This window comes from Castanea sativa, chromosome 3 (genome assembly GCF_040712315.1).
Source record: "Castanea sativa cultivar Marrone di Chiusa Pesio chromosome 3, ASM4071231v1".
Taxonomy (NCBI): domain Eukaryota; kingdom Viridiplantae; phylum Streptophyta; class Magnoliopsida; order Fagales; family Fagaceae; genus Castanea; species Castanea sativa.
Window position 1 is genome coordinate 28,480,970 of NC_134015.1, and position 27,980 is coordinate 28,508,949.

The 27,980-nt window shown below is 33.0% G+C and overlaps 3 protein-coding genes across 7 annotated transcripts; 1 reads left to right on the top strand and 2 right to left on the bottom strand.

Moving 5' to 3' along the window:
* The first annotated feature begins 5,692 nt into the window (after window positions 1-5,692).
* Window positions 5,693-8,857, top strand: LOC142628779 (uncharacterized). The gene is made up of 6 exons (XM_075802818.1): window positions 5,693-5,707; window positions 5,791-6,020; window positions 6,414-6,577; window positions 7,660-7,850; window positions 8,041-8,189; window positions 8,410-8,857. The coding sequence occupies exons 1-6, from the start codon at window positions 5,693-5,695 to the stop codon at window positions 8,654-8,656; spliced, it is 996 nt and encodes a 331-aa protein (XP_075658933.1). The 3' UTR covers window positions 8,657-8,857.
* Window positions 8,858-12,676: 3,819 nt separating this feature from the next.
* On the bottom strand, window positions 12,677-14,152 carry LOC142630067 (protein SLOW GREEN 1, chloroplastic-like). Its single transcript, XM_075804141.1, has one exon. The coding sequence runs from the start codon at window positions 13,906-13,908 to the stop codon at window positions 12,907-12,909; it is 1,002 nt and encodes a 333-aa protein (XP_075660256.1). The 5' UTR covers window positions 13,909-14,152; the 3' UTR covers window positions 12,677-12,906.
* A 4,871-nt stretch (window positions 14,153-19,023) lies between these two features.
* On the bottom strand, window positions 19,024-27,871 carry LOC142630039 (uncharacterized protein At2g02148). 5 transcript variants are annotated; one of them, XM_075804107.1, is made up of 9 exons: window positions 27,768-27,871; window positions 27,283-27,548; window positions 26,586-26,709; window positions 26,140-26,481; window positions 25,894-26,056; window positions 25,662-25,785; window positions 25,207-25,263; window positions 21,566-21,826; window positions 19,024-19,412 (listed from the first exon to the last, which is right to left on the bottom strand). In XM_075804107.1, the coding sequence occupies exons 2-9, from the start codon at window positions 27,475-27,477 to the stop codon at window positions 19,311-19,313; spliced, it is 1,368 nt and encodes a 455-aa protein (XP_075660222.1). In that variant the 5' UTR covers window positions 27,478-27,548; window positions 27,768-27,871; the 3' UTR covers window positions 19,024-19,310. The 5 variants fall into 5 exon arrangements, with proteins under 5 accessions (XP_075660222.1, XP_075660218.1, XP_075660219.1 ...); XM_075804103.1 differs by having other exon boundaries at window positions 25,198-25,263; XM_075804104.1 differs by having other exon boundaries at window positions 25,198-25,263; window positions 27,675-27,811.
* Window positions 27,872-27,980: the final 109 nt, after the last annotated feature.

Here is a 27,980-nt window from a genome sequence, read left to right on the forward strand (position 1 = left end):
AATATCAGGATTATCGAAATGTAAAATTCAACCCATTAGCCTATTAATTATTAGGGTTTCTTCAAATCAAGCAAAAGGTATTTATACATACCCTAACTCACATCCAAGAGAATTTTGGAACTACTTTGTTATAGATTTAAAGATTCTATGCCTCTTGCTCACAAAAGTCACTACCAAAGATCATTCTACACACAATATGAACCGGTGGTTATTGAAGTTGCTGCATACTAGTCATCTCATGTACTAGATCTAAACCTTCAAGTGGAGTCTTGAAGTCATGTACTAGAGGTTCGTGTTGGAACAACTATATATTAAAGAAGTCTGTGGATCGAAGAGCTGAGTTGATAGGTTTAGCTACATTTACGAAGAATATGGTTATCTAGTTTGTAAACTTCTATTTGATAGTAGATTTGTTTATGTCAAGATTGATTAGGTCAAGTCCCTCTAGGGTTTTTACTTTAGAATTTATATTCCATTGGCTCTCCCTTAGTCATCGTATATGTGTGTTCTATTTATTTTCTGTTGTGTTTGATATTGATAATTGTTGCATTAATCAAAGACAATTCATAATTAATCTAATTAACAACTTGACCTTAAAACAGTTAATTATGGTTCTTACAAGGGTCTAAAAACCAACATAATATATTAAATTGAAAGCTCAATAAAGAATCCAATTTGTTAATTGAATTTGAACTTTTTGTCAAGTGTCCTTTCAATTGTATCCGAATTTTGTATCAAGTGTCCCTATAATTTTACTATAATTTGATATCAATTGTTTTCAAACTTTAAATGCGCCCTAATTTAATGCCAAGTGACCTTCTAATTATATTTACACTCAAACTTAGGCATCTAAACTTTAATTAAAAATATAAAATGATTTCATTCAAATTTATTATAATTCCATATATATACACACACAGGAGTGTTCACCAAACTGCACAATCGCACCCAAATCGACCAAAAGCGCCCGTAAAATGGAGTAATCGCACCATACCTCAAGTGGTAGTGAACCGCACTACACCGCGCATGTGCGCACACACACATTAATTTTTTATATTAAATATATATTAATAATTTCATATTATATAAAGTAAGTAGTCAGCCCAATATTAGTGCATTCCAATTTCACTTTTAAAACGGCTTTGTTTTGATTAAATACAAAATCAAAAGTTCAAAACCTCATTCACTTCTCCATCTCATACTCTCACTCTTCTCTCTTGAGACCCTCTCTCTCTTAGTCGGCATAACTAACAGTGTATATGGGGTACACTGTTGTAGACCTTATGGTTGTTACTTGTTAAGTATTTTCGAGTTACATGTTATATTTTTTTAACAAGTATAATTGTGTATGGTTTATTTTCATTGATTATTTTTTTATTTGTATATATTTGTGGTATTTTTAGTTTATTGTTAATCTATCATGATTTTTTTTTGTTGGTCTTGTATATATTTGTGTTACTTTTTTTTGAAACTTACAGTCATATTTTCATGGTTATTAATTGTAAACTAGTAATTAACAATGACATCTTGAAAAATATACTAGCCCAAAACCAATCAAACCACACCTTGTACACCGCACCACACCACACCACACATGTGATCGCAAAATTGAGGTGCGGTGCTGTGTGATGATGATTTTGGCCAAATCACACTGCAAACACCTCTATATATGTGTGTATTTGATTACTATTATTCTTTATTGCACCCATGCATATGCATGAATTATAAGCTAACGTCAACTTAGAGGGAGGAAAAAGGTTAGCTTATAATCTAATTCTAAACGCACACTTAAAAAGCAATAATAAAAAATAATGAAAAATTACACTTTTCTACTCTAAACTTTACCTCATTTTGCACTTATCTCCATAAACTACAAAAATGCATGATCAACCCCCCATACTAAAACTCATGTAACACTTATCATGGATCATATGCATCATCATAACAAATTTGTAACTCATTCCATTTGTAATATGACAATTTTTACAATTACAATATTTTATAGTTTCTCAAGTGCACTTCACAAAACACACGTTCTAAAAGCAATATCAAGTTGTCAAGGTGCTATTTCTTTTTATTTTTTTCTAAAAAAACAAGAGTAGTATGTGTTCAAATATGAAAGTCTACTATTTCTCTTTTAATTTTTTTTAATTTTTTTTAATATATTGCATAACTTGTGTTGCTTAAATTAGTGATTTTTTTTTTTTGGCATTCTTAATCTTTACTTCTTTATCTCTCTCTCACACTTTTATATGTAAATGAGATGGGTTCAAGTTATACTTGGAACAAGTTTGGATAGGCGTCATTGCAGAGGGAAACGCGCTTTAAGAATCTGAACACAAAAAAAGGTAAACGTTTGGTAGAGCAATTTTAACCGGATTGCGTTTACAAATCTCACCAAATCAGGGGTTTTAAAAGGAAAAATTTCAGAGCTTTTTCAATTCGTGTGATTCAATATCGATTATCAACCACGCTTTTTTTCATCCAAAAATCTGTTTTACCCCCCAAATACGGTATATGTTCCGGCTCTATGTTCTTTCTCAACAATCCTTCTTCACCAATTTCTCATGTATCATATGTTGCTCTGCTCCTCTGCTTCAATTTTTGTCGTTCTTTGTTACTGGGTCTGCCTCCAAATCTCAGGTAAACTTAATCTTTCCTATAGATTTGGTTTCTACATGTTGGTTTAACAAGTTATTTCCACATAAACTTTGTTTAGTTAATACTAGAGATCTTGGTCGTTTGGTTTTTAGTTCTTGGTTTAGTAAATTAAATTTAGTTTTGGGATTTGCTTTGAGAGTTGGTGGCAATGGGTTTTATTTCCTGGAAAAAAATAGAATAGGTTGAAAAAAATGTTATTGTTTAAAGTTTAGTGCTATAGATTCAATTTTTTTCTTAGATTAAAGTAACTCTCAATACTTTTGAAAAGGGTTGGGAGAATATTATAACAACTCTTGAAAAGAAAACAGGAAAAGAATATCCTAAGGTGAAGTATAAGCATAAGTGGGATGCACTAAAGAAAGATTGGGTACTTTAGAATAAGTTGAAGGAAAGTGAAACTGGATTGAGATGGTACGCAGCCAAAGGGAGAATAGCTGCAACTGATGAGTGGTGGAAGAGGAAGCTAATGGTATGTTTCATATAATCCATTGTACATATGTTGTATTAGTAGATAAACTATGCTAATGTGAGTTATTAACAAAAGTATTCAAACTTGTAGCCTTGTAGGAGGTACCTGAGGCTGCAAAATTTCAAGAGAAGGGTTTAGAAAATGTTGAATTATTAGACATTATGTTTAAGGTTATTGTAGCTACCGAAGATTTAGTGTAACACCACAACCTTTATAAAATAAAAATAAAATAAATCAAAAGGGCTATGGTAATATAATTTTAAGTGAGGGTAGTTTTGTAAATCCATTCTTAAGATATTTATATTGAGTGGTCCAAAACCCCCACCCCTTATATCCACATGTTATCTCCCTTTCACCCTCCCAAGCCCTCTTCTCTCTCACTTTTCTGCTGGTAGGCCGAACCATCTCCTCTCTCTCTCTTTGATTTTCACACTTCACTTCATTACCAAATTGGACACTTCGCTTCACACAATGAAAATAAGGGGTCTTTCATCTTTCATTACTTTCACAAACCCGTGGCCCCTTTCATTATTCTTTTTGTGGTGTAAGCTTTTGGGTTAAAGATTTTGGTAAGAAACCTCTTCATAGTTCTACTCCTACTCCTAAGATTAATTCTTGCTATTAGTTTATTTGTTTTTGGCTATGCTAAGTTACCTTGGTAGTTCTTAATTTATTTATATAACAATCCTTTTGATTGCATGTTTAATGATTGTTCTCATTTTCCTTAATACACGTTTTGCACTTTAGTAATCTTTTGATTGTTGGATGCCACATATGGACTTTGCTATTCTGTTAATTATAAATCAAGATTGTAAAATGCTCATTATCATGAAACCTGAATTTCCCCCACCCCACTAATTATGCTACTTACTAGGGTTTAGCTCATCCCACTTCCTAACAGTTTTACAGATAAATTAGTTATACGTCGGGCATGAAGCTTAGTTTATTAGTGGTGATTGGACTATTATGTTAAGTGGGAGATTTGTGCTATAAATTGTTGGTGACTCAACTTGCTAAATTTATTAAGGCTATAGCTAATTCTACTGGAGATTGGGCTCTTAAGGTTTGTTAGCCTTGGGCGTGGTAGGTCTAGATTTTCTGTTGAGGTTACGTATCTTAGAGAGGAGTGCGACTTTGTGTTTATTTTATTTGGAACTTTGGATTGTTATGTACATTTGGAGACACATGATTTGTAGTTTGTATTGTTTGTAAATGTGTCATAAAGCTTTGACTTATATTGTGGAGAGATTAACATATTTATTTACTTTATCAAACGGAAAGAAAAAAAAATCCTGTATAGTCTCTTTTGAAGGCTCTGTTTTTCATGCTTTGGACCCTATTGGGTTTGGAGCATGACATTTAGCGTGGGCCCTCTCTTCAGGTGTGTTACCTAATGATGTTGAGAAACTTAAGGAGGGGTTAAGTGACACTTCTGTTGACTTATCCTCTCCAAAGAAAAATGATGATGATGATGAAGACAAGAATCCTAATCTTTCTACACAAGACAAAGGAAAAGGGTGAACTTTGCTATCATCCACACAAGGCAAAGGGAAGAAAGGAGGAATAGCATTAAAGTTGACATAACAACTTAGTCGTATTTGTGATGTTGTGGAGTTAAGGAACTCATCTTGTTCAGTGGAGCCAAGTAGTACTATTCATAATGTCATGGAACATTGACATTGAGAAGGGTTCTGAACTCTACCTTACGGCAGCTCGTATTTTTCAGAAACAAGAGAAGAGAGAGATATTTGTCATGATGGGAGAACCACATTTGCAACTTCAGTTGCTGCAAGATGAAGCAAAATTGTTAGGGGGACACTACTTTGGCACTAATTAATTAGGAAGACAATTGCTTTAAAATGTATTCTTTGTGAGGTTTTTCGTGGTTTATTATTTTATCATTTGAATAATGTGATTGTTAGGGTGTGTTTGAATTTGTTGGGATGTTTTAACAATATTTTTAATGGATATTATTTCTTTAATTGTTTAAACAATTTATTTATTGTGATTTATCTAATTTTGTGTTATCATTTTAGGTGTCATTCATATGGATTACAATGATTATATTGATAATAGTGATGATGATCATTCTTATGATGTGGAAGATGATGATGAATTATATGATCTTGTTGTTGTTGGATGTCATACAGCAATGACGTATTATATGAAATATATTAATAAAGAACTTTGTAGAGATTCTGAACAAAATGACTATAGGTGGTTGATGGATTGTTTGACTGGTAATGAAGCAAAATATACCAAATGTTAAGAATGAAGCCACATGTTTTCCTTCAATTGTGTAATGTTTTACAACATACATATGAACTTCAGCACACAAGGCATATTAGGCTTGAAGGTTAGTAAGTATGTGTTTGATGATACTCGGACAAGGAGCATGTAACAGGTTGGTTTAAGAAAGATTCTAACATTCTGGTGAGACTATAAATAGACATTTTCATAGAGTTTTAAAATGTCTTAACATAATATCAATGGATATCCTCAAGCCTTCTGACCCTACATTTAGTGCAGTTCTAAGACATATACAAAAAAAATCCATTGTACATGCCACAGTTTCAGGTATGCATTTCAATCATTATAATTTGCTTCTAATCATTGCTAGGATTATTTCCTAAGTTACTAAAATTTGTATCTTATTTTAGGATAGTATTGGTGTCATTGATGGTACACATATCCAAGTTGTTGTTGTAGAAGACAAGAAAACTCCATATTATAATAGAAATAGTGTGCCAACTTTTAATGTGATGGCGGCATGTGATTTTGATTTACTTTTCATAATTGTTATGGTTGGAAGGAAAGGTGTAGCACATGACACGTATTTTCTTAGATGCTATTCGTCGACAATCTATCAACTTTCCAAAACCACCACAAGGTATATATTATATTAAATATATATGAAGGATATTATTTATGCACATCTTATGTGTTTTTTTTTTTCTTTTACTGGGAAAATATTATTTAGTTGATGCTGGATACCCCTTAAGGAAAGGATATTTGACACCTTATAAGGGACAAAGGTGCCATCTTCCAGATTTTCGACAAGCTAGTCGTGGAAATCACCTAGAAGAAAGGTTTAACTATGTTCACTCATCACTTAAAAGTGCAATTGAGAGAACTTTTGAAGTGTGGAAGAATAGATGGAAAATTTTGAAACAAATGACATCTTACAACATTAAGGACCAAAGAAACATTATAGTTTTTTTTTTTTTTTTGAGAAATAAAGAAACATTATAGTTGCTACTTGTGTTTTGCATAATTTTATTAGAAAACACGACAGAGAGGATGAGGGATTTGAATGGGATGAGCATAACTTGGACAATCCAAGAAGTAACATTAGTGAAGAAGATAGTAGCAGTCAGGCAAACATTGAGAATATACATGATGAGGAGATGAAATCTATTCATGAGAAGATAGCTCGGTCTGTTTGTGGTTTGTAAACAATATTTTCATTATTTCTATTTTAGACAAATTTTAATGTTTTGGTAAAGAGCTTTTTTATTTTTATTTTTATTTTTATTATTATTGTTATAATGTGCGGGTCAAAGTATTGATATTGTTGGTAATAAACATGTTAATATATTTATTTTCCTAATCATTTATAGTCTTTCTCCTTGTGATTTTTTTTCTTTGAGAAACTTCTCTCTATGAATTTCAACAACATCGTGATCATCATTAATTTTTTATTATTATTAATGCAATTGTTAATCCTTTAAAAAAAAACACTCATAACAGGAAAAAAAAATGACAAGATAATCTTAACAATATAGTTTAGTCTCTCTTTTTTTTTTGTAATTTACACCTAAAATAGCAATTTTTAAAACAATTTATCCAAACACATACTTAGGGTCTTAAAAATAGAAAACGCACATTTTCACATTTTTACCAAACTCTTATCTATGGTTTTAAAAATGATGTTTTCAAAACGCACATTTTAAAAATGATATTTTTTAAAAACGCACTTTTTAAAATAGCTTATCCAAATAGACCCTTGGTGTAATTCTTGAAAAGTTACACATTTTTTAAACCGTAGATTTCTAAGAGATCTAACAGTTAAAACAACATCATTAAATGTTATTACTTTCTACCTTATATTATCTAATTAATACTAGCATTCTCTCTCTCTCTCTCTCTCTCTCTCTCTCTCTCTCTCTCTCTCTATTTATTGCTTTCCTCTAGATAATATTGAGTAATACTATATGCATAAACTATTTTACAACATTTTTACAAATCTCTTTCCTTATTTATTGCTTTCCACTAGATAATATTGACTAATACTACATGCACAACCTATTTTACAACAATTTTACGAACTTTTGTTGTGGCCAACTTCTGATTGGTTCTCATTTGAACCTACCACTAACTTTACTTTTTTGTTTACAAATAACCACTTGCTACATCAGCAGTTTGTAAAAAAATTTGTATCTCTAGCATTTTCTGATAATACTTTAATCAACACAACCTAACCACATAAGAGAAAATGTGATTATTTTTTATTAAAGTGCTTTCTTCAGGCACTTATGATCAAGACAATTGTAAGACTGCACCTTCAAACTTGGCTGTGGTGGCAGATCAGGGGGACTTGAACAACATAAATGGAAGCAAGCTGCGAGTGAATTACTTTCGGGAAATATTTGAAGATTTGAAGTCGTTGGAGTGTGGTAAAGATCCAAGGTGCTTTTTGTCAAATGTCCAAATAATGAAGGTAATGCAAAATTTTCAAATAATATATGACTTCAGCAAAAGGCTTATGCAAATGAGCGTCATACTGTATTTTTATTCTTTTCCTATGTAAGGTAATGCAAAATTTTCATATAATATTTGACTTCAGTGAAAAGAATACTCACAAATGAGCATCATACTAAATTTTTATTCTGTTCCTATGTAAATAGCAGGTGAATGTGGAGAAAAGTATTCACCTTGTAAGTACTGTTAAGAATGAACGCCTTCAGAATACTATCGACAATGTTGATGAAAACCTATTGGAGGAAGTAGACAGCATGGTTGATGAACTGACGCAACTTTCTGCTGCACTGGATGTGAGGTCAGTATATACATTGACTTTGAAATGACTAGCCTTCTTTTGCTTTGTCCAAAAGGGGTCCTTATTCAAAATTGTACATTATTGATGGATTAGATTGGCCCATTTTTACTTTGTTTTATAACTCGTGTACCTAGTAGTCATTGAATATCAAAACCTTCCCTTTTTTTCACTGACCTTTTTTTCTTCCTTCTCTCTTTTGCACGACCTTCTCAGTTCTCAGTGAACTGGAACTTGGAAACAATATGTCAACAATTCGAGAACTTTGCAAGAGATTGCTGTCAAGAAGGCCAAATCTGGAACCTATCTTAAGTAAGCTATTCTTCCAACAGGGCACAAACCTTGTGGTTGAGACTTCTGGCAATATATCAAATGAGCAGCAGTGTGATGTAGAGGACAGTGATAGCAAAGCTAAGGAAAATAGCAGTGCTGATGTTGCGTCGGTCTCCAACAGCAAAAACAGCCGGTAAACAGAAAATAAGGGGAAAGGTAACAAGTCCTAGAAAAACAAGAGGGGTAAAAAAAGTGGCGGTAAGAGATAAATAGATGTACATGAGTTGAAAGTTGTTATGTATCGCACCTTTCAGAAATTGTCTTCTATGTGCACTTGAAAGAGATGAACAATCTAGCATTTCAGAAAAGTTCTTTCAATTTCAATACTTAGCACTTAGTGCTGTATACCACAAGGCTATAGAATCTGCAATTCAAGGGCAATGTGATTTTCAAAGGAGATTGTCTTGTCCCATCTTCTTGAGCAGTGTGTGGGGATACAAGTTTTCTCTATTTCAGATTTAAGGTTGCTTCTGATTGTAATTAAAGAACAATGATTCACTAGGTTCAGGTTGCCCTAAATATTCTCATTTTCCAATTCTTAATAGTATGTGAGTTTATGAGGGTATTGAAGGGGGTGAAAAATTAAAATTAAGAAGTAGTGAGAAGTAATTGAAATGATTAAAGCATTTTGCTTGTTCTTTTTGGTTTGGATGTTTGTAAGAAAAGTGATGCAGTAAAAAATTCACGAAGGAATTTACAGAGGATCAGAGTAGGAAAAAACAGATAAACTTTGGCACCTAAGGCTGTTTGAAGTTCACGACAAGTGGAAAAAAGAAAAAAAAAAAAAGTTTAAGAATCAATAATAAGGGTTGCATGTCGTCAATATTTAGGGTTCCTTGGAGCGAATACCAGCCATTGCAAGAGAATTCCTAAAATAATTTTATTATTAAGGAAAAATGTATCAATACTGAATTTTGGGGTTTTAAATAGGATTCTCAAGTTATATGTATCAAAGAAAGAACTAACTAGTGAACAAATTGTGAATACCCCATTTTATCTCTTGCTAAACTTTATAAGAAAATTCATTATTATTTTAGCTTAAAGCAAAATGAAAAATCTAGTTTTATAAAAATTCATTCTTTTTTCTCCAAAAAAAAAAAAAAAAGGCTTCAGAAGTTGAATTACACGAGTTACCTCAATGGGTTGGTCTTATGGGAACTTCCCGTGAGATATTTGGTTTGAGTCTTGGAATTACATGGTTCTTGAGCACACCAACTCCAATGGGAAATTGGAATTTATTGCAAAATGTTATCTTTGATCAAGTTAAATCAAAATTTGACAGGAAAAATAACCATCCAATACAGAGTAAACGTGGATCTATCATGAATTTCCCATCAATTTATCCATTCATTGTTTGAATCAATCATGTTATCTTGAATCGTGCAAGATATCCAAAAATCAAGGGGGAAAAAATTGCTTTAATACTTTGCAATTTTCTATTCAATGAGCGTTTGGATAGAGCTTATAAGCCGTCTGTGTTTTCCTCTTTTTTTATTTTTATTTTTTTACCAGAAGCACATTTCACATGGGACACAGACCTACCAGTGGGTCCTATGCATTGTGCACAGAACCCACTACCTCTTTGAACGTCCAAATTTTTCACTGGAATGGCACTATCAGTGAGTCCCGTGCACTGTTCACGGGACCCACAAACATCTTTTTTTCACCAAAACTTTCATTAAAAATTTGTCCTACAATACTATTCACATATTTAAAAATTATTTTGCTACAGTATTTTCAGTTTTTAGCAAAATAAACAGTATCCAAATGGTTTGATTAATGTAGTCAAATGATATCAGATTGTGCAAACAAGACATCATTGAAAAGTACGTAAGAAAATCTATTATTTAAGAATCCTTTAGAGATTGTTCCTCTAAAGTGAGCAGTACGTGAATGTCTTCAAACGAAATTGTCTCATTATGAGTCCTCATGGCAGAACCAGAGGCATGGTATTCATGTGGAAGCCTTTTGAGAACTATATGTAATTTTTTTTCATTTGAAATTTGAACCCCCCATTACTGCTAGCTTGTCTCTCCCTTCTTTAATTCGTTGAAGATACATGCTTACTGAATCATTGTTATTCTGAAGCTGTGGAGCTCCATTTGAGGTTTAGCACATTGGATCTAAAAACTGAGAGGTATATTGTCTTTCTACCACCTCCCAAACACCATGTGCAGTGCTCTGTCTGACTGCAAGAGAGGGTTTCGGAGCTGACAATGTCGAATTCATGTGTGTTAAAAACTGAGTAGGACATGGCTAACATGAAGCTTTGGCTTGGTCCCGGGCAATAATACAATGAACTTTCATGTGCTTTGACACTACCACTCTCGTCTTGAAGAAACTGACTAGGACATAGTTGCAAGCTCTCAACAAAGCTTAATAGTGAGTAAACTTTGGGAATAGATGTAATTTGATATTTCCACATACGTAATTGCTTTGATCTAGTTTAACAGAAACTTCTCTTTTTCTTTTATCTTTTTTTTTTTTTTTGAAAAGTTAGTTTGACAGAAACTAAATGTTAGGGCCTTAATTGAGAGTTAGTCTGTATAATTGTAACTGTGTACATGTGAGTTGTATCAAGAGTGTTGTACAGGTGGAAGAGTTAGTTAGTGGGCAGAATCAGTTGGAATAACTAACCGCGTTGGTCAGCTGTGGTATAACTGATTGTGCCAGCTGTGTTTAGAAGAGTGTATAAGAAAGACAATTGTACAAGAGGATGGTATGAATAAAATGATAATTCTAGTTGTTCTTGATTCCTTCTCTCACTCTCATCCCTTTCTATCTTAGGAGGCCAAGTTCCCTTGAAGTAACCACTATCATAGTTCTTACCAATTCCACATTATTAACCTTAGAATAGCTTAGAAGAACACTAAATTTGATATGTTTGATAACAAAAACATAGGCGTTTGTTGTGAAACATATGTGGAAGAATTTGGATTTGTTGTAGCAGAAACCTGGATCTTAATGGGGCACTGATACCATACTAGAATAAGAAAGACATGGACTGAATATCTGTGAAACAAGACAGAGAGAGAAGAGAGGAAATAGAGAGAATGAATCTGAAAAAGAAACTGAACCACGCACACTACATTATTAGTCAGTATACAAGTACTTATACAACAACTTGATTAACAAACAACTCTCCTAACAAATCTAATTCACTAGCCATTAACCCTAAGTAACTCATTTGCATAACTCAGTTCCACAATTGAACTTCAACGGTCTGTGAAGCTAACTGCAATGCAAGAAGCTTCGGGAGAGTACTCTTTAACAAGGTTTTGCCCCGGTTCACGATCCTTGTAGACACTCCATGGGTCATGAGTCGGGCAAAACCTTGTTATCGCTTAAATGGGCAAAGAATCTACATGGGTCAACATGTATTTAAATTTAAGTAAAACATGATCCGATGAGGGAGTCATCACTTAAGTGGGAGAAGTGGGATAACCTACTACTTGAAAATGCCTAAAATTAACATGCCCATCTCTCTTCAAGTTTTCATTTAAAGTTAATTACAAATTCACAATCATGGGAGACTATATAGAGACTCTCTCTACATTATTCACCATTTGAATACTGAAAGAAACATTATCTTCAGTCTAGTTCCAAATTCTCATGGAGACTATTATTAGCACCCAAGATATTGGAGGAAGGTGGATATCATTGTGAGATTCTAGTAGCCTCTGATTGACGAAAAGGTTTGGTTTGTGGGGCTTGTAGTTCGAAGGTTGTAGTGTATAGGCAAGACAAGCTTCTGAAGACCCAATGTGGGAACACAATTCTCTTTAGCTAAATGAACTTATTACTAATAAAAATTTGGCTAAAATATACTGTTGGGCCCAAAACTTCCACACATGACCAATTTTAGTCCATGAAATTTAAATCGATTACTTTTAGTCCATTACAAACTTAAAAACGATCACTTTTAGTCCCTAAAGAACTTAAAGTGGTTGATTTTAGTTCTTATAAAAAATAAATAAAAAATAAAAAAATTAAGTGATCGTTTTCAATCTTTATAGAGTGATGACATCTCAAATTCACTTATGGGTTAAACTTTAAGGACCAATACTAGTGTATTTAAATCTAAAATTTTTTAACACTCCAAAAATAATATTTGAGATCAATCTTCAAGGACCAATTAAGAAAATAAAAACTACAGATAACAAGAAAATCTATCTTTATTTCCACTTATTTAAAATTTTATTTCCTTGTTTCCCTAATGATCCTCTTTGAGACTTAGAATTCATGATTAACTTGTAACAAACCAAAATATAAAAAGTAAAGTAACTATCAAAATTTGACATAGGCATAGGCCATAGGATTACCCGATCAGCAAAAACCCACACTGCCTTCACCTTATTCCAGCATATTGAAGTTGAACAACCCAAACTCAATTCTGGTCAGACCCAAATAGCTTCATCCTAGACAATGGGGTCCTCAAGTAGCCCTCCACTTCAAACTTCTTAGGAGAAAGTTGCCTGTACTTAGCAAACAGCTCTTTGGCCTCTGCATTCTTATCTAGCAAGCTATAAATCATCCCCTGACAAAAATAGGGCCTAAAGTCATTTGGGTCTTCCTTAACCAATTCCTGATAACTCTTCAAAGCCTCCTCCACATTCTTCTGCAAAAACTGTATCTGTGCCATTATCAACCGCACGTCTCGAGCCTCCTTCGCCTTGCTTCCCTCCTCCGCAATCCTCAACGCCTCTTCCAACCGCGTAATCACCGCCTCGCCTTCCCCGCATCGGTCCATCAGCAATGCATTCTCGAACAACGCCTCGAAACTCAACGGGTTAGAGTCGAGAATTTCTTCGAACACCTTGCGTGCATTCTCGGTATCTCCCACTTCGCTTAACAACCTAGCCAGAAGGAACTTCCACTCAGTCACGTTGGGCTGCGCGGAGACCAGGCGTCTTAAAACCTTAAGACCCTCCTCGTCCTCGCCATTCTCGAGCTTCTGTTGTAAAAGCGATTTTAAGGCCTCAACCGCTTCAGAATTGGAGTCCAGAAGCTCGGATAGCGGCTGTTTTTGGGCTTGTTCTTGGTCTTGGTCTTCTTCAAGAACTGGGTTTTGTTCGGTGATGGTTGTGGGAGGTTCAGCTTTCGCCGGAAGAACAGAGAGGTTTCCGATCATAGAGGCAGTGGCACCTATGAGAATTGCTGCTTTTGTGTAGTGAGTGAGTGTTTGAATAATGGGGTGTGTGTTTTTTTGGTTGGTGGCATTTGAGATGATTGTGAGGCGCTTTTGGGGATTGGTGGGAGTGGGGAAACGGAGAGAGGAAGAAGGTAAGGGTGGTTTTGAAGTGGAGGAGAGGTGATTGTGATTGTGATTGTGATTGTTGTTGAGAGATGATGAGGATGAGGATGAGGATGTTGCTAAAGTGAAGCTCATGGTTTGAGGTTGGGGTTGAGGTTTCTTTGAGGAGGATTCAACAATGTTTGGAATTTGGGAGGAAGGGAAGGTTTATGGAGGTCGTTGTTGTTGATGTTGTTGGGTAAGGACTTAAAAGAGTATGATGGAAACTAAGAATAGGTTTGGTAGAGTCATAAACTCACTCCACTGGGGGTCAAAAGGACACAAAAAATGGGAGATGCCAAATGCCAATGAAGATGCTCTCTCTAGTGTTCCCCTCCCTCTACCCAATATATATATATATATATATATATATATATATATATATATATATATATATATTTCTTTAATAATGTTATTATTACAAAAAATTTGTAATTTTATAATTTTACAGATCAATGAAATGCAAACAATAAATTTTCATTGGTCTGTCCATCTTGAACACTTCTAAAATAGAAAATTCCAACGTCTTCTTTTTTCTAATTTTTAACCTCACCATTTTTTTTATCCCTTCTAATCCTACCAAACAAAAACAAGATAAGTTGGTGGAGTGGGACTGCTGCTCCAACCGTCCAAAGTCTCCTAAATTTCTTAGCAAGCTATTTTTTTGGGAGAATGTATCCTGTGACGCGTAGACCTACGCAGACCTACATGTCAGTGAGATAATAGCTACATGTACCCGTCTCACCCAAGATTTTTCTTTTTTAGGTAGAAATAAGGGAATTATTTATGATGATATGAGATTCGATACAGTTTTGTCTTAGAGTTCTGTCCTAGAGCCATCTCAGTAGGATGGCTAAACACAAAAGGGATCAAATGGCACTCCGGGGAGAGAGGGGGCAATTGCCCCCTAACCGCCCAAAATAATGACAAATTAATGTAGTACCTATAATCAATATCAATAAATATATATATATATATATATATATATATATATATATATATAAAAGTAGATACTTCACATGAGAGAGTATGAGGTTCTGTCATGTGGTGCTCTTTTTTACAAGGAATTTGTTCACATAAATTCTTGACTCAAGTGCCACATAAGAGATAAAGACTAATTAAAATTCAAATAATAATTCCCATGAAAAAAATATTCAAAAGGTAAGAAAATTATTTTCTTAAATTCATTGTATCAAGACATTTCTCAAGTGCCACATTATAGATAAGAACTAATTAAAATTTAAAAGATAAAGACTCTTTATTTTCTTGAGTTCATTTTCACTCACCCCTTTTCACCTCTTGCACTTCTATTACTTTATATACACCTACCTATAGTCTTTCATCTTCATGCCATAGGTTAGGTGCTTTTTTATTTTGTTTTAGACCTCACAATTTCTTGGTTTCTTTGTCATTTTTTTTACTACTATTTAGTGTGGTATTGGTTTGAGCCTCAACCATAAAAGTAAAAAACGATGATTATTATGGAGTTTTCTTTGTTGTGAATCAATATTATCTCAACTTTAGTTGCAACCCTAACTTTAGTTGCAGCTATTCAGGAATAATGTGAAACGGTGTACAAATCACAATCATATTGTTAGTTCTCTCCATCAAAGCTACAATTAGGTAGTTCTTCACATAATTTTTATGTTCTTTCTCATGTATCTTTCATGTATAATACTTATCCACCTATATTTTTTTTATTACGTTTGTTATTGTTGTAAATTATAATTGTTGTGGTTTGTTAAGATTAGTTTCAAATGATTTAATTTGTTGTTATGGTTCTGATGTACGATTGTAAGTTAATTAGTGTGCTCTACTTCTCTATATAAAGACAAAGCTCATGTGTAAAATTAATAATACAAGATTAGTTCTCCCATTTTTAACTTATACTTTTCTTGAATTTTAGAATTTTCTTTGTTTTTTTGTTTTTTTAAAGAATATAAAAGCCATATTAGAGGCGATTAAATATTGATAAATGGAAGTGTATTTAGCCAATTTTTCTTTATTTGATTACGTTTTCTATATGTTGCTATACAAATAATTTTGTTTCATTTAGATTACAAACAAAGTGTTTGAGATTGGGGTCTTGGGATTTGGTGGTGAGAATGAAGTGGTTGATGAAGTGTTCAGTTTTAGAAATAAAATTTACCTTTTATCTAGATGTTATTTTATTATTTTAAATATTAAATTTATAATATGGTGTAAACTCCTAGAAATTTCTAATAACTATGTAATTACAAAATATATATATATATTAGTAAAAAAAATTCACTCAATAGTCGGAAACTACTTTTAGGATAAGGAAAAATTATAATCATAAAATACGAATTAAGAAAATTAAGTTTCAAAGCATTCAACAATATTATGGGAAACATCATTAATACTATATAACAAAATGATTACTATATATGAGTCTTAAAAAAATAAAAATTATTTTCAAATGAAATTACCAAGCATCCACGCATCGCACGAAAAATTATCTAGTATATTATAAAAGTTGAATCATACAATTGGTGGATGCACAAAATAATGACACATATTCCTTTGTGAATATATATATATATCAATGATAGGTAAAATCTTTAAGAGTGATGCAAACATACAATGCCATACGGCAAATAATGATTTATACACGTATAAAATATTTTATTTCTTAAATATTCACCTTTCCCAACCTTTAACCTTCCTCATTTCCTCTTTATTAGTGGATATGTTTCTTTTTCTTCTCTCTCCATATTTTTATATATAAATATGTTATTTCTTTGTCCCTCTTATTATAACCAGCAAGCTTATAAAATTCGATAAGAAATTTTTTTCACCGTTGCATTTTTCTTTTCTTTTGCTCTCCACTATTAGAGGTACCTCCCTCTCTCTCTCTCTCTCTCTCTCTCTCTCTCTCTCATGCACACACATAAGCTCTAACCTTTATTCTCTCTCTCTCGCGTGCACGTGCACACACGTATTTTTCTATTAATTTCTAACCTTTATTCTTTCATTTGTTTTAGTACTTTACATTTTACAGATTGCTCTTTGTATATTGAATTCAAGATTGAACGATACTTGAGGAGAAAGATTGATTTACATATTTTTATTATTTAAAAATTGTTATTATTTTGATGTTAATGCGAAATCTTTTTTTTTTTCTTTTGGTGTTTTGATTAGCAGGTGTTTTTTTTTTTGGAGAATCAATTAGCAGATGATATTCAATTTTGTTATTTCATATAACTCTTGTCCAGTTGTGTATATAAAAGTATTGTCTCAAATTTTATATAATAATAATCTCTGCAAATGTTATATAAATAATTTTAATATATTGAATGATTTTTGTGGACCCTGTATGTAGTTTCACTAAAATAATATAAATAAAATTTTAATCATTGTTTCATTAATAATGTCTATTAATTAGCAACGACTGGAAGAAAAAAAAAATTGTTACCCGATATTTAAAATAATAATATTTATGAGTTTTCTTGCATTACAATAATAATAGTACCAATTAACACACACAAATAAAATAAAGAGTCTGCAACACACAAGCCTATTACTAGTGAATATAAAATGATCAACCGATAGCATCAAAGGTAGCAAATTGTATTACACGTAATCAGTGCTTGCTGAAAAAAGAATTTTTTTTTTTTTTACCAAAACAGAAAAAAAAAAAAAAATATATATATATATATATATATATATATATGTGTGTGTATATATATGTGTGTGTGTGTGAAAATTGCTTGCTTGTATTTCATAACCGACAGAAAAGCATTAAAAAAAAATCCTCATTCCATAATCCGTTCACTTAACCCCTGGAACATGCCACTATAACGACAATTTCCTATTCGAGCCTGATATTCATATATCATTCACTTCTTCCTTTTTATTTTATTTTTCTTTTATACTAATTTTTATGTATTTTTGTTGATATATCTCTGTTTTTTTTAATAAGTCAAACTTATTTGACAAGGTATAGAAAGAAAATATTTTCATTTCAAAAGTTATAAAAGAAAATCAATGATAAAAAAATAAAATAAAGAAACCCATTTCATTTCAAAAGTATAAAAGTTCAAATTATTTATGTAATACTCTAAATAATTTGTCAAAAAATAAGTGTATAAGTAATAAAATATGGAAACAACTATATAACAATTCCATAACATGATATTGTTTTCAAGTCAAACTCTAAAAATTTAGTTGCTGAATTATTTATCATATGGTTTAAAATTTTTATAATTTAATCATTTATGAGTTTAATAAAAAGTTAAAAACTAACAAAAACTGTATTTTAGATTTATTGATTTATGAAAAATCATTACATGGGTATTATAAATATAATTTTGAATACAAAAAATTACAACACAACAATATACAATATATATAATGTGTGTGTTGTGTGCATATACACAATATGTGTTTCTATCTACATATATGTATGAGTATATGGAAATATATATATATATATATATATATTAGTTATAAAAATTTTCCTCTCTAAGGTAAAATCTTGGCTCGGCCACTAACCGGGGTACTAATTTGCAAAATAAATATTTATATGACACAAAAATGGGACAGTGGCTATATTCTTCAAATTTGCTCATTTGCTCTCTTTCCCTCCTGGCAAGTACATCCACTACTTCATTATCTTACCAAGGTTTTGAAAAAGTGAAGCTCAACTCTTTTTTTTTCTTTTTCCTTTTCCTTTCTTCCTTCTCCTTTATTTTTGGACCAGTAGTACCAACACCCTAGTGCAGGGACTAGAACCTTTTTTTTTGTTGATAAATTCAATAATACAGAGAGAAAGGAGTGATTTAAACCCTAGATAAATTTATTCAAAACATTAGATGGTACTAACCAATTGAACTACATGGCTCTTGACCGAATGACTTAAACTTAGTGCATATTTAAATAAGCTTTTTAATATAGTTATTGAAAATAAGTTGAAGTATAGTCATTGAACCTATAAAAAAAATATGATTAAATAAACAGATTAGCGAAAAAGTTAAAAAGAAAAGAAATATGACAAATAGATAGAACTTACAGATGTCAATTAGGCGGGTAACTCTTACCAAAATATTGACAAAAATAAAAACTATAAATGCGTTCATCAACTTTGAAAGAAAGATATAACAAGGGAAGCTGTGGGGAAAAAAAAAACAGCATACTAGCTTATCTCAGTTTTATCATATTCTCATGAGTCATGACAAATGGAATAACGAATATTGCAAGATATCGGATCAATTCAAATTCAAATTTTGTTGGTGGCTAAACACTGTTTCTGTTGTAAAACCAAAACTAATTCACACTTCAGACTTCTACACCAAATATAAATATACATGTACATTTTTAAAAATATTGTAAACTTAGGGGGACTTGAGCGTGTATAGTTGATATACTTCTTTTATCCCCTTTGTGTATCTGTTATTGTATTAATACAAAGTTGATATTACCTATAACTAAAAAAAAAAAATCTGAACTGAGTTAGAGAAAAAAATGTAGAAACCATATCATGTTCCTAACCTTTTAACACCGCATTCTGAGCAGAACTTAGAAGTTTCTCTCAGGTATGGGGCCCCACACTCGTCACAATACTTTGCAAGGTTGGATGGCTGAAATGTAACCAATCTTAAAGGTCAGTAGAAAAGCATAGATAAAGACAAGGTTAGAAAGAAAAAGATAATACTGCCCTGAACAATTTTTAATAGAGCCAAGGGACTTATTCTACTTTGTTATCCATAGACATCAAAAAAGTTCTTCTACGAACAAAACAAAATCTTGCAACATTTTCACAAGCTAAGGTGCTAACCCATCATAGGTCAAAATAAAATAAAATAAAAATATATATTAAAAAAATTATATTAGGACCCATCACAACTCAAAAAAAAGGTGGTGTGAGAGATTTTGTTGTGCCCTAGAGTCCCATTAAAAAAAAATTGAATACACAAATACAGAGTTTTAAATGGAGTCTCATAACAAAACAAAAAAGTAGCACCACAAACAAATTGAAAAAATTTAGAAAGAATAAAAAACATCAATAAAGACCCAAGGACAATAAACTTTTTAGAGGAATGAACCAGAAGTCATGCATAGTTTGAGCACAAGTATACATAAACGTTCTAATCAAACGCACTCCAGAGGCAATGGATTATTATTCTAATGAAAATAAATTATGTTAGAGGGACTAAAATCAGCTCCAGAATTCAGATATTGAAATCACATACTGGCTATTGTTCACTCAATCTCTAAGCAAAAAAATAAGGTAAAATAATAAATTTGCAGTACTGCTAGTACACCTGTACATCTCATATGAGCATAAACATGTGAATGAAAACAGTATGATAAAATTAAGAAAAACATTTTACTTGACAAAAAAGGCAATGGAAACATCTATTAAAATAACCCTTCATATGGTTACTTTGCCATTAAGAGAAAAGACAAAGACATACATACAAATACGCATAAACCCAGATTACATATTTAATAAAGCATAAATGAATAACAGAATATTGCTACTCAAAGATGGATAACAGGTTATCCAAGAAGTCCTGTGGACAGTTATCCTACACAGCTACCTCTGACCAAATTTGTTTTGGCTGCCATAATTATGGCCAAAAAGAAAAAGCCGAACAATAATATATCCAATGTATTTGATTTAGATACCACAAAACTATTAACATTAAGGTGTTGTTAGTGCGAATAGTTTAGGTGACTTTGACATTTAATTTACTCCGAATTTGGTTTTTGGATGGACAAAGAATGAGAAGGAATGTTTTTGATAATTCAATTGTTACAAGTAGAGGAGGAGGGATTTGAACCTTGGTTCTCTTTATAAAAAAGACCAAGCAATGTCATTGAGCTACAAGGCTCTTGACAAAAAAATGATCAGAGATTGGCTACAATTACTACAGACAGAAAGCCATCTTTGCCATCTACAGGTATATGCTTGTCTTTTCTCTCATCCTATTTAAGAAACAAACGGAACCTTAAATTGCTAAAATTTTCAGAATACTGTGATGTAGGTTGCCAGCAGTATCAGGATCACTTTATCACTTAGAAATTATCCAAATTATTTTATTGGTAAGTTACACATGCAACTAGTCAATTTTGAACCCACGACCTCACCCTCCACCCAGACTTGAGAGAAGTGGAAGTGCCATTCGAGGTTAGTACTTATTGGCAAAAAATTGGTGATGTAGCTAACACAAAAAAATCTTGGTCACAATAAATCACAAGAACCAACAAATTTTCATTAAAGAATCAAGCAGTGTCAAATACTTTCTTCTTATTCCTTTTTCACGCCTAGATGAGTATGCAGAGCAGCATCCTATGACAGAATACAGATATCATTAAGAGATTACCAAGACAGTATCAAGATCACTTTATCACTTAGCAATTATAAAATAGGCATAGTTAACAGAAAACATATTTGTAACGAAATTGACAAGAACCAACCAGCTTGCATTAGAGCCAAGCAGTGTCAAATATTGTGTGTATTCTTTCATGACTATATTGAAGTATACAACTTATCCAAAAAGAAGAAGAAAAAAAGAACTATATTGAAGCATACAAAGCAGCATCCAAGGAGGCAAGGACACAGATTTGGTATTCCCTAAGTAAACAAGTCTAATTGTAACATACATGCTCATTAAGCCCAATTTATGATAACACGTAACATACCCAAAAAAAAAATGTTTATTAAATTCAACTAAGTGCTCTAATTATTTATATTAGATGAAAAGCATGTCAATTTGATAATCCTCACCAGTACATGCAAGCGCCCTCCAGCATGGCCACCTGTGAGGGGTTGTAAGCATGCCATCTGTTGTGATATGGTTGGTTGATGACAATGAGAAATTTCAGTTAAGTGTGAAGGTGGAACACATTGATGATTGTGAGCAAAATGGGATGCATGTGGACTTTGCTGCATGGGTTGATGATGATTCTGGTGAATTGGGTGAAATTGGGGCTGATGTGAAAGTGGTTGCATAGGATGTTTGCAAACAGTCTGCTGCTGATTTTGTGGCTGCAAAAAGGTGAAAGAAAAGAGATTGTTAAAAAATGAACGAACATGTCCTTGTATTATAATAAATGCTGTTAAAATGCAAGAAATCACAAGCACACACCTCAAACACAACCATGGCAATGTGAGAGCACAAATAATCTAAATAAAACCAATAAAAAGTAGCTGGGACTAAGAATTAGTTTAGTTAATTTCTGCATGATGCACATACATATATATAAAGTTATAAATGAGGTTTGCATTGAAGTGTGAAAGGAATAAATATGAGGTCAACCCCACACCTGAGCACCACTAATTGTAAAAGCTTTTATGTCACCCAGCAAATGGATACATTTTTAAGACTTGAATAAGTTTTACCAGCTTTAAGTTCTTCAGAATCACAATTCTCTTTGGCTATGGCAATGCATGACTAGATCCCTCAAATAATCCTCTCGGCTCAGGTTCATGTCAGTCTCCAAAGTTTGGCATCGACTTGAGAAGGATGCTAGGATGAGCCCATAATCATAAACCTTGACGGATTATAATTCCAGTGGATCACACCTCCTGTCAGGTCCCCCAGCCCACAAGCCGAGCTCAATGAAAATTGATGTGAAGCAATTACTATCATTAGCCTGATTCAAGGACAATTTTTTTTCCTACCATTTCTTTAATGGATTTTGTAGGGTCCAGAACATATCGTGCAAACTGAAATATCTACAGATTAAGTACCTGAAATTCCATTTTTAGTTTTGTTGGCAGCCAAATTATAATTTCAGTAAACAAGTCCTGCCCTAAGACAGCCAAGATAAGTCCTAAGAGAATAAAATGAAAAGGCATGGACTAGAATGGTTTAAGAAAGGAAGGGCAGCATTGAGCTTTTAAAAGGAACCCTTAAAGGGCCCAAAGACCCAGACTGCATTTAAAACAAGGGCCAAAAACAATCATTTACAAAAGAAAGGCTTAGTATGTCTAGGAATTCTAAGACAGTACAAGAAGGAATATTTCCTAAAAGAATCATCTACGCATACAAAAGACTTAAAATGTTTTCTTGATGTGGATGATTAGATCTGCAACACCGTCTAAAGTTATACTGTTCTGTTCACCACAGACTCTCCACAAAACACACAGTGGTGCCGCATTTCAAGCTTTAAAACCTCCATGATGAGGAGATCTTCCTTCCCAATAGCTTAGCATCTGAGCCACTGCCTTTGGCATAACCCAAGCAAACTCCAAATCATGGCAAAAATGATTTGTAGCAACATTTCAGGATTAGTGAATCATGATGGGAGAGTGAAAATAATTTTCTTTTAATTCAGTTTTAGAAGTCAACTATGATTTTACAATTGGTCAATTCAGATTTTATTTTAGGTCTTATTAACTAATTAGGTTATTGAAATTTTATTTAATTTTCTAAAGTCAATTTCATTTTCTAAATTCAACAATTGGATTTTAGCCCAAGTCAATTAGGGTTAGGGATTACTTGTCATAGAAGTCTATATATGCACACTTTTGTACCCCAAATGAGAGTTGAATCAGTTGATAATGATGATAAAATTTCTGTTGGATTTTTTTAACATTGCTGCCACAGGCACCAACTGTTTCACGTAAAAATTCACAAACACTCAGAATCAAATTGTCACTCATCTCTGCTGGGCCCAGCACAACTCAAAGAAAAGGAGAATGTAAAATATTCTGAAATTTTTCAGTGTCTATAGTTACTTTTTTTGGTACTGATTCCAAGCAATCTTAGGTGTTGATTCCTGGGTTTTTTATCCCTGCTTAGTACTACTTCCAAGCAACCTAGGTGTTGATTCCTAAATACTCATTTGATAGGAAATTAACTTCACATTCCATCAATCAATAACTCCATTAGAAAGACATTCAAACATTATTGTTATTATTGATAATTCCCTCACCACAATCCATCCCCCTTCTCCTTCACCATAGTTTCCCACTTGGTCCTCTTCAAATATTGCAATAACCCTCACTTTGCATGCCTACAAGCCAAACAAAAGAACAAATTCCTTCACTTCAAATAAATAACCGTTTCTGGTTCGAGAAGGGGCAGTTCAGCAAATATAATACTGCCTAGGCATCTTTGCAGAGATTTTTATTTTTTATTTTTTTAGTAAGTATGGACTTGCAGAGAGGTTCCAAGAGAACTTCCAAACATTAAACGACAATGAGAACGACCCATGTACTTACTGACCAAGTTCAGCTATATATTATTACTTGTTTATTACTTGTTACAGAATCAATCAAGAAAACTAGAAAAAACCCACGAACTGCTATGTTGTAGAAAGACATCTATACATGTGTGTGTATATATATAGCCAAAGCTCAAGAAAATCCAATTAGATTAGATTTTAATTGGATTCTCAATTTTGCGCAACGTGTCCCATTTAATTTTTTATTTTGTGCAAAGTGATTTATTGAATGTGAAAGTCAAAGAGTCCAAATCCAAATAGATTCTAAATTGGATTGCAATTAGAGTCCAATTTTCCGCCATGTGTCCATTTATTTTTTAAATTTTTGTGGTAAGTGAATTATTGGGTGAAAAAACCAAAGAATCTAAAATCTAATTAAATTCTAAATCATATATGTGTCTATATATATATATATGTATAATGAGAAACCATTATATATTTTAGAAATGTATGGTTTAAAAAAAGTATAAGCTAATACTATGTATAATTTGAATCTCTTCTAAAAAAAAGTATAATTGTGATTGTTTTTAATTGTACCCGTGTGCATATGCACGGAGCAACACACTAGTATATTAATGCTTGAATCATAAATTTTGCTACAATATTGACAATAACCTTAGCTAATAAGCTTAATAGAGACAGAATCTTATCTAGACACCTGACTTGCACCAAATGCAAACCAAAATAGAATGTGAAAAACAAACAAGGCCATGGTTTAAAAAAAGTATAAGCTAATACTATGTATAATTTGAAGCTCTTCTAAAAAAAATGTATAATTGTGATTGTTTTTAATTGTACCCGTGTGCATATGCACGGAGCTACACACTAGAATATGTAATGCTTGAATCATAAATTTTGCTACAATATTTACCACAACCTTAGCTAATAAGCTTAATAGAGACACAATCTTATCCAGACACTTGACTTGCACCAAATGCAAACCAAAATAGGATGTGAAAAACAAGCAAGGCCAATTTAAGAAAATCTTTTTGCTAAGAAAAGATCACAAAGCCTCGACACATACGACTTTGTAATAAATATATTTAAAATTAGGTATAGCTGGATTCTGAATGTTAGCCAACTCCCATGTAGATGCAGATGTGGCTATTCATAAAATGCAACCATATATTATCCCATTAGAAAATAGATATTTATTGCAATAATCTTGAGCTAGAAAGTAACTCTTGCATCACTTACAGAGCGGAAACCTTGAGCAGTAGCCAACGGAGAAGAATTATCCGGAACAGGATATGTCTGAAAAAGCACATCAGAAAGAAAAAAGGTTAACTCCACCTTAAGTTTACTCAATGTGGCATAGCGATCAGGATGTGTTACATGCCACCGCAGTCACATTTTCCAATATTTTCTTTACATAATCAATGATCAAATTTATCATTGTTATGGAGACAACAAAAAGTTGAAATAAAACATACTGTGGAAATAAATAATAATGGTAATAATCTGATCATCAATTGGTGGTCCTATCTAGAGGGTGAATTCTTACCTTTCGTCCTTTCTTTCTTTCTTACTTTCATCATATTTTCCTTATTAAGGACCTTCAAATTCTTTCTAGAAAGCAATTAAGCCCTATAATTTCCTACAGACATCTAGATGACCCCGTAGATTGATAAATGGAGGCATATCAAACTTACAGGCAAACCAGGGATATTAGACATGGAGTTTGATGCAACACGTCTGTACTTGTGTCTTGGAGAGTAATACTTATAGTCTCGAGGAGAGACAGCTACTTCACTTCGACCAGTCAACCGTTTGAACCTGCACTCAAGAGCCAACAAAAAAAAAAAAAAAGATATAAAGGCACACCACAAAGAGTGAAGTGGAAATGCACCCCTTCTCAACATAATAAACAAACGTATAACTTACCACTCAGCATCATCAATAGGCATGCTATTTGGTTTTTCAACAATATCCAAACCATTGACTACCACAAAACGAACTCGCTTCTCTTCTTGTATAACTAATTCTGGAAATCTTGACCTAGTTTCAAGAGAAGTTGCCAATTCTCTTCTTTTGAACGTACATGGTCCTGTGGACAAAAGCATAAAGATACAGGAACTTAAATAGCAATAAATCACAATAAAGTCATCCTAAAGAAGGAAAATGCAATACCTTTTTTAGGAAATTTCTTAGCCAGGCTTCTATACAAACCACCAGCTGCCTCAAGGGCTACTCCAATGGTCTTGTCACGAATACCATTCAATGAAACAAGCCTGCTATTCACATCAGTAACTAGAGTTTCATACATATTTGCCACGTACATCAAGGGTAAGGCAAATCTTGGGTCACCTTCATACTGGACCTCTCTCGTCTTCCTCTTATTTAGTTTATCTTGGCCAGACTGCCCAGTATAGTCAGCCTCAGAATCAGGCACCTCGGTGACATGATCAAGAATGAAATGATCCACAATAATTTGTAGAAATCTTGACCTTGCTGATTCAATAGGCGAAACATCTGGTTCAAAAATTCTAATCAGGCATCATCCAATTTAAGGGACAAAGAGCACATAAAAATTCCAGTTTTTTTTTTTTTTTATAAAATGAAATCAATCATTATACCTTCAATTGTTAGGATATCATAGGGGGACCTTGAAGTCCCATTGTTGTCAAGGCTAGAACGGTCATCATCAACTCCTACACCATGGAGCGGCAAAGAGTTCCTATAGGATTCATGCATACAGTCCTAAAACAAATATGATATCAACATAGAATTTAATTAATTACTTTGCATATAGGTATAGCATAGAGCTTATAGAAACAAATCCCATGAAAAATATCAAATCCACTTTTGTTTTGACTTCAAGCCCAAACATGAAACGAAAAATTCTCATTAGCCAATACATTCATCTTTTTTTTTTTACAATAAATACAATAGGATTTAATAGGAAATTGATTATCACACACTCTATTGTATATTATCCGTACGCATCACAACATTTCACATTTTAAATGTGGACATCATTAAAAAATAATGAAATTATAGACATGGCGAGTATAGAGCATACATCTATCCAGCCCATGATAATTGTTATTTACCATCTAGTCAAGACACTAATTTGTTTGTCGGGTACGTAGGAAATTTTACCAATTGAGCTAACTCGAACGGCCGAACCTAATATCCCTTCTTCAATTTTAATTTAATAATAAATAGAAGAAGCCCTTTTTAAGGTTGAAAAACAGTAAAGTCAGTTGAGTCAGTGCTTTCCTCTACTTTAGAAGAAAGAAAAGGGGAAGAGGGAGAAAGTAGAGTACTGACAACGGCATTGGAGTGGTGGTCCAAGGTGTCATCATCGTCGGTGACGGCGTCGCGATCGACATCGCTAATGGAATCGATGTCGGTGGGGCGAGCATCGACGGTGTTGAGGTCATGTAAAGGGCTTCCAATGAAGGAATTGGCAGATCTCAGATTGTACTGCTGCTGCTGCTGTTGTACTGGAACCCTACTCCCCATTTATCTCCCTATCATTACAATACCCAACTATTATCTTCTTCTTCTTCTTCTTCTTCTTCTGTGTCTGTGAACTGTGAAGCAGAGAAAGAGAGATTATTAGTGGAACACACATGATGAAGAAGATTATTGAAGTTGTTTTGCTTTTGTTTTGAAAAACAAAAAAAAAAATTGGGTGAAGGAAGAGACTAGTAGACTACTCTACTACTAATTCAACGGCTATACAGACTGAGAGAGAGTGAATCCAAGCCTGAGGTTGAGGGTCAGGGGAGGTAGAGAGAGCAAGACCGTACCTGAGGGTTTTTTGGGATTAGAAAACAAAAGCGGTTTTTCCAAGCCTAATTCCCATCTCCACACCACCTCCCAAACCCAAACCAGTAGGCTTCAATACTACTCTACTATTTACTTACTACTTCTATTACTTACTACTATTTTAGTCTTTTCCTTCTTCTTTTTTTTTTTACCACGGTTCTCCCTCAGTTCAATTGTTACTGTACATATAAACA

Bases quoted from the DNA above. Each gene is read 5' to 3' on its own strand.
- LOC142628779 (XM_075802818.1), top strand. The intron at 6,021-6,413 runs GTATATATTATA...TAATTTTATTAG, and splicing joins CTTTCCAAAACCACCACAAG to AAAACACGACAGAGAGGATG. The intron at 6,578-7,659 runs GTTTGTAAACAA...TGCTTTCTTCAG, and splicing joins GATAGCTCGGTCTGTTTGTG to GCACTTATGATCAAGACAAT.
- LOC142630067 (XM_075804141.1), bottom strand. From the start codon at position 13,908: ATGAGCTTCACTTTAGCAACATCCTCATCCTCATCCTCATCATCTCTC.
- LOC142630039 (XM_075804103.1), bottom strand. From the start codon at position 27,477: ATGGGGAGTAGGGTTCCAGTACAACAGCAGCAGCAGCAGTACAATCTG. The intron at 26,057-26,139 runs GTATTGCATTTT...TTTTGTCCACAG, and splicing joins TAAGAAATTTCCTAAAAAAG to GACCATGTACGTTCAAAAGA. The intron at 25,786-25,893 runs GTAAGTTATACG...TCTTGAGTGCAG, and splicing joins CCTATTGATGATGCTGAGTG to GTTCAAACGGTTGACTGGTC.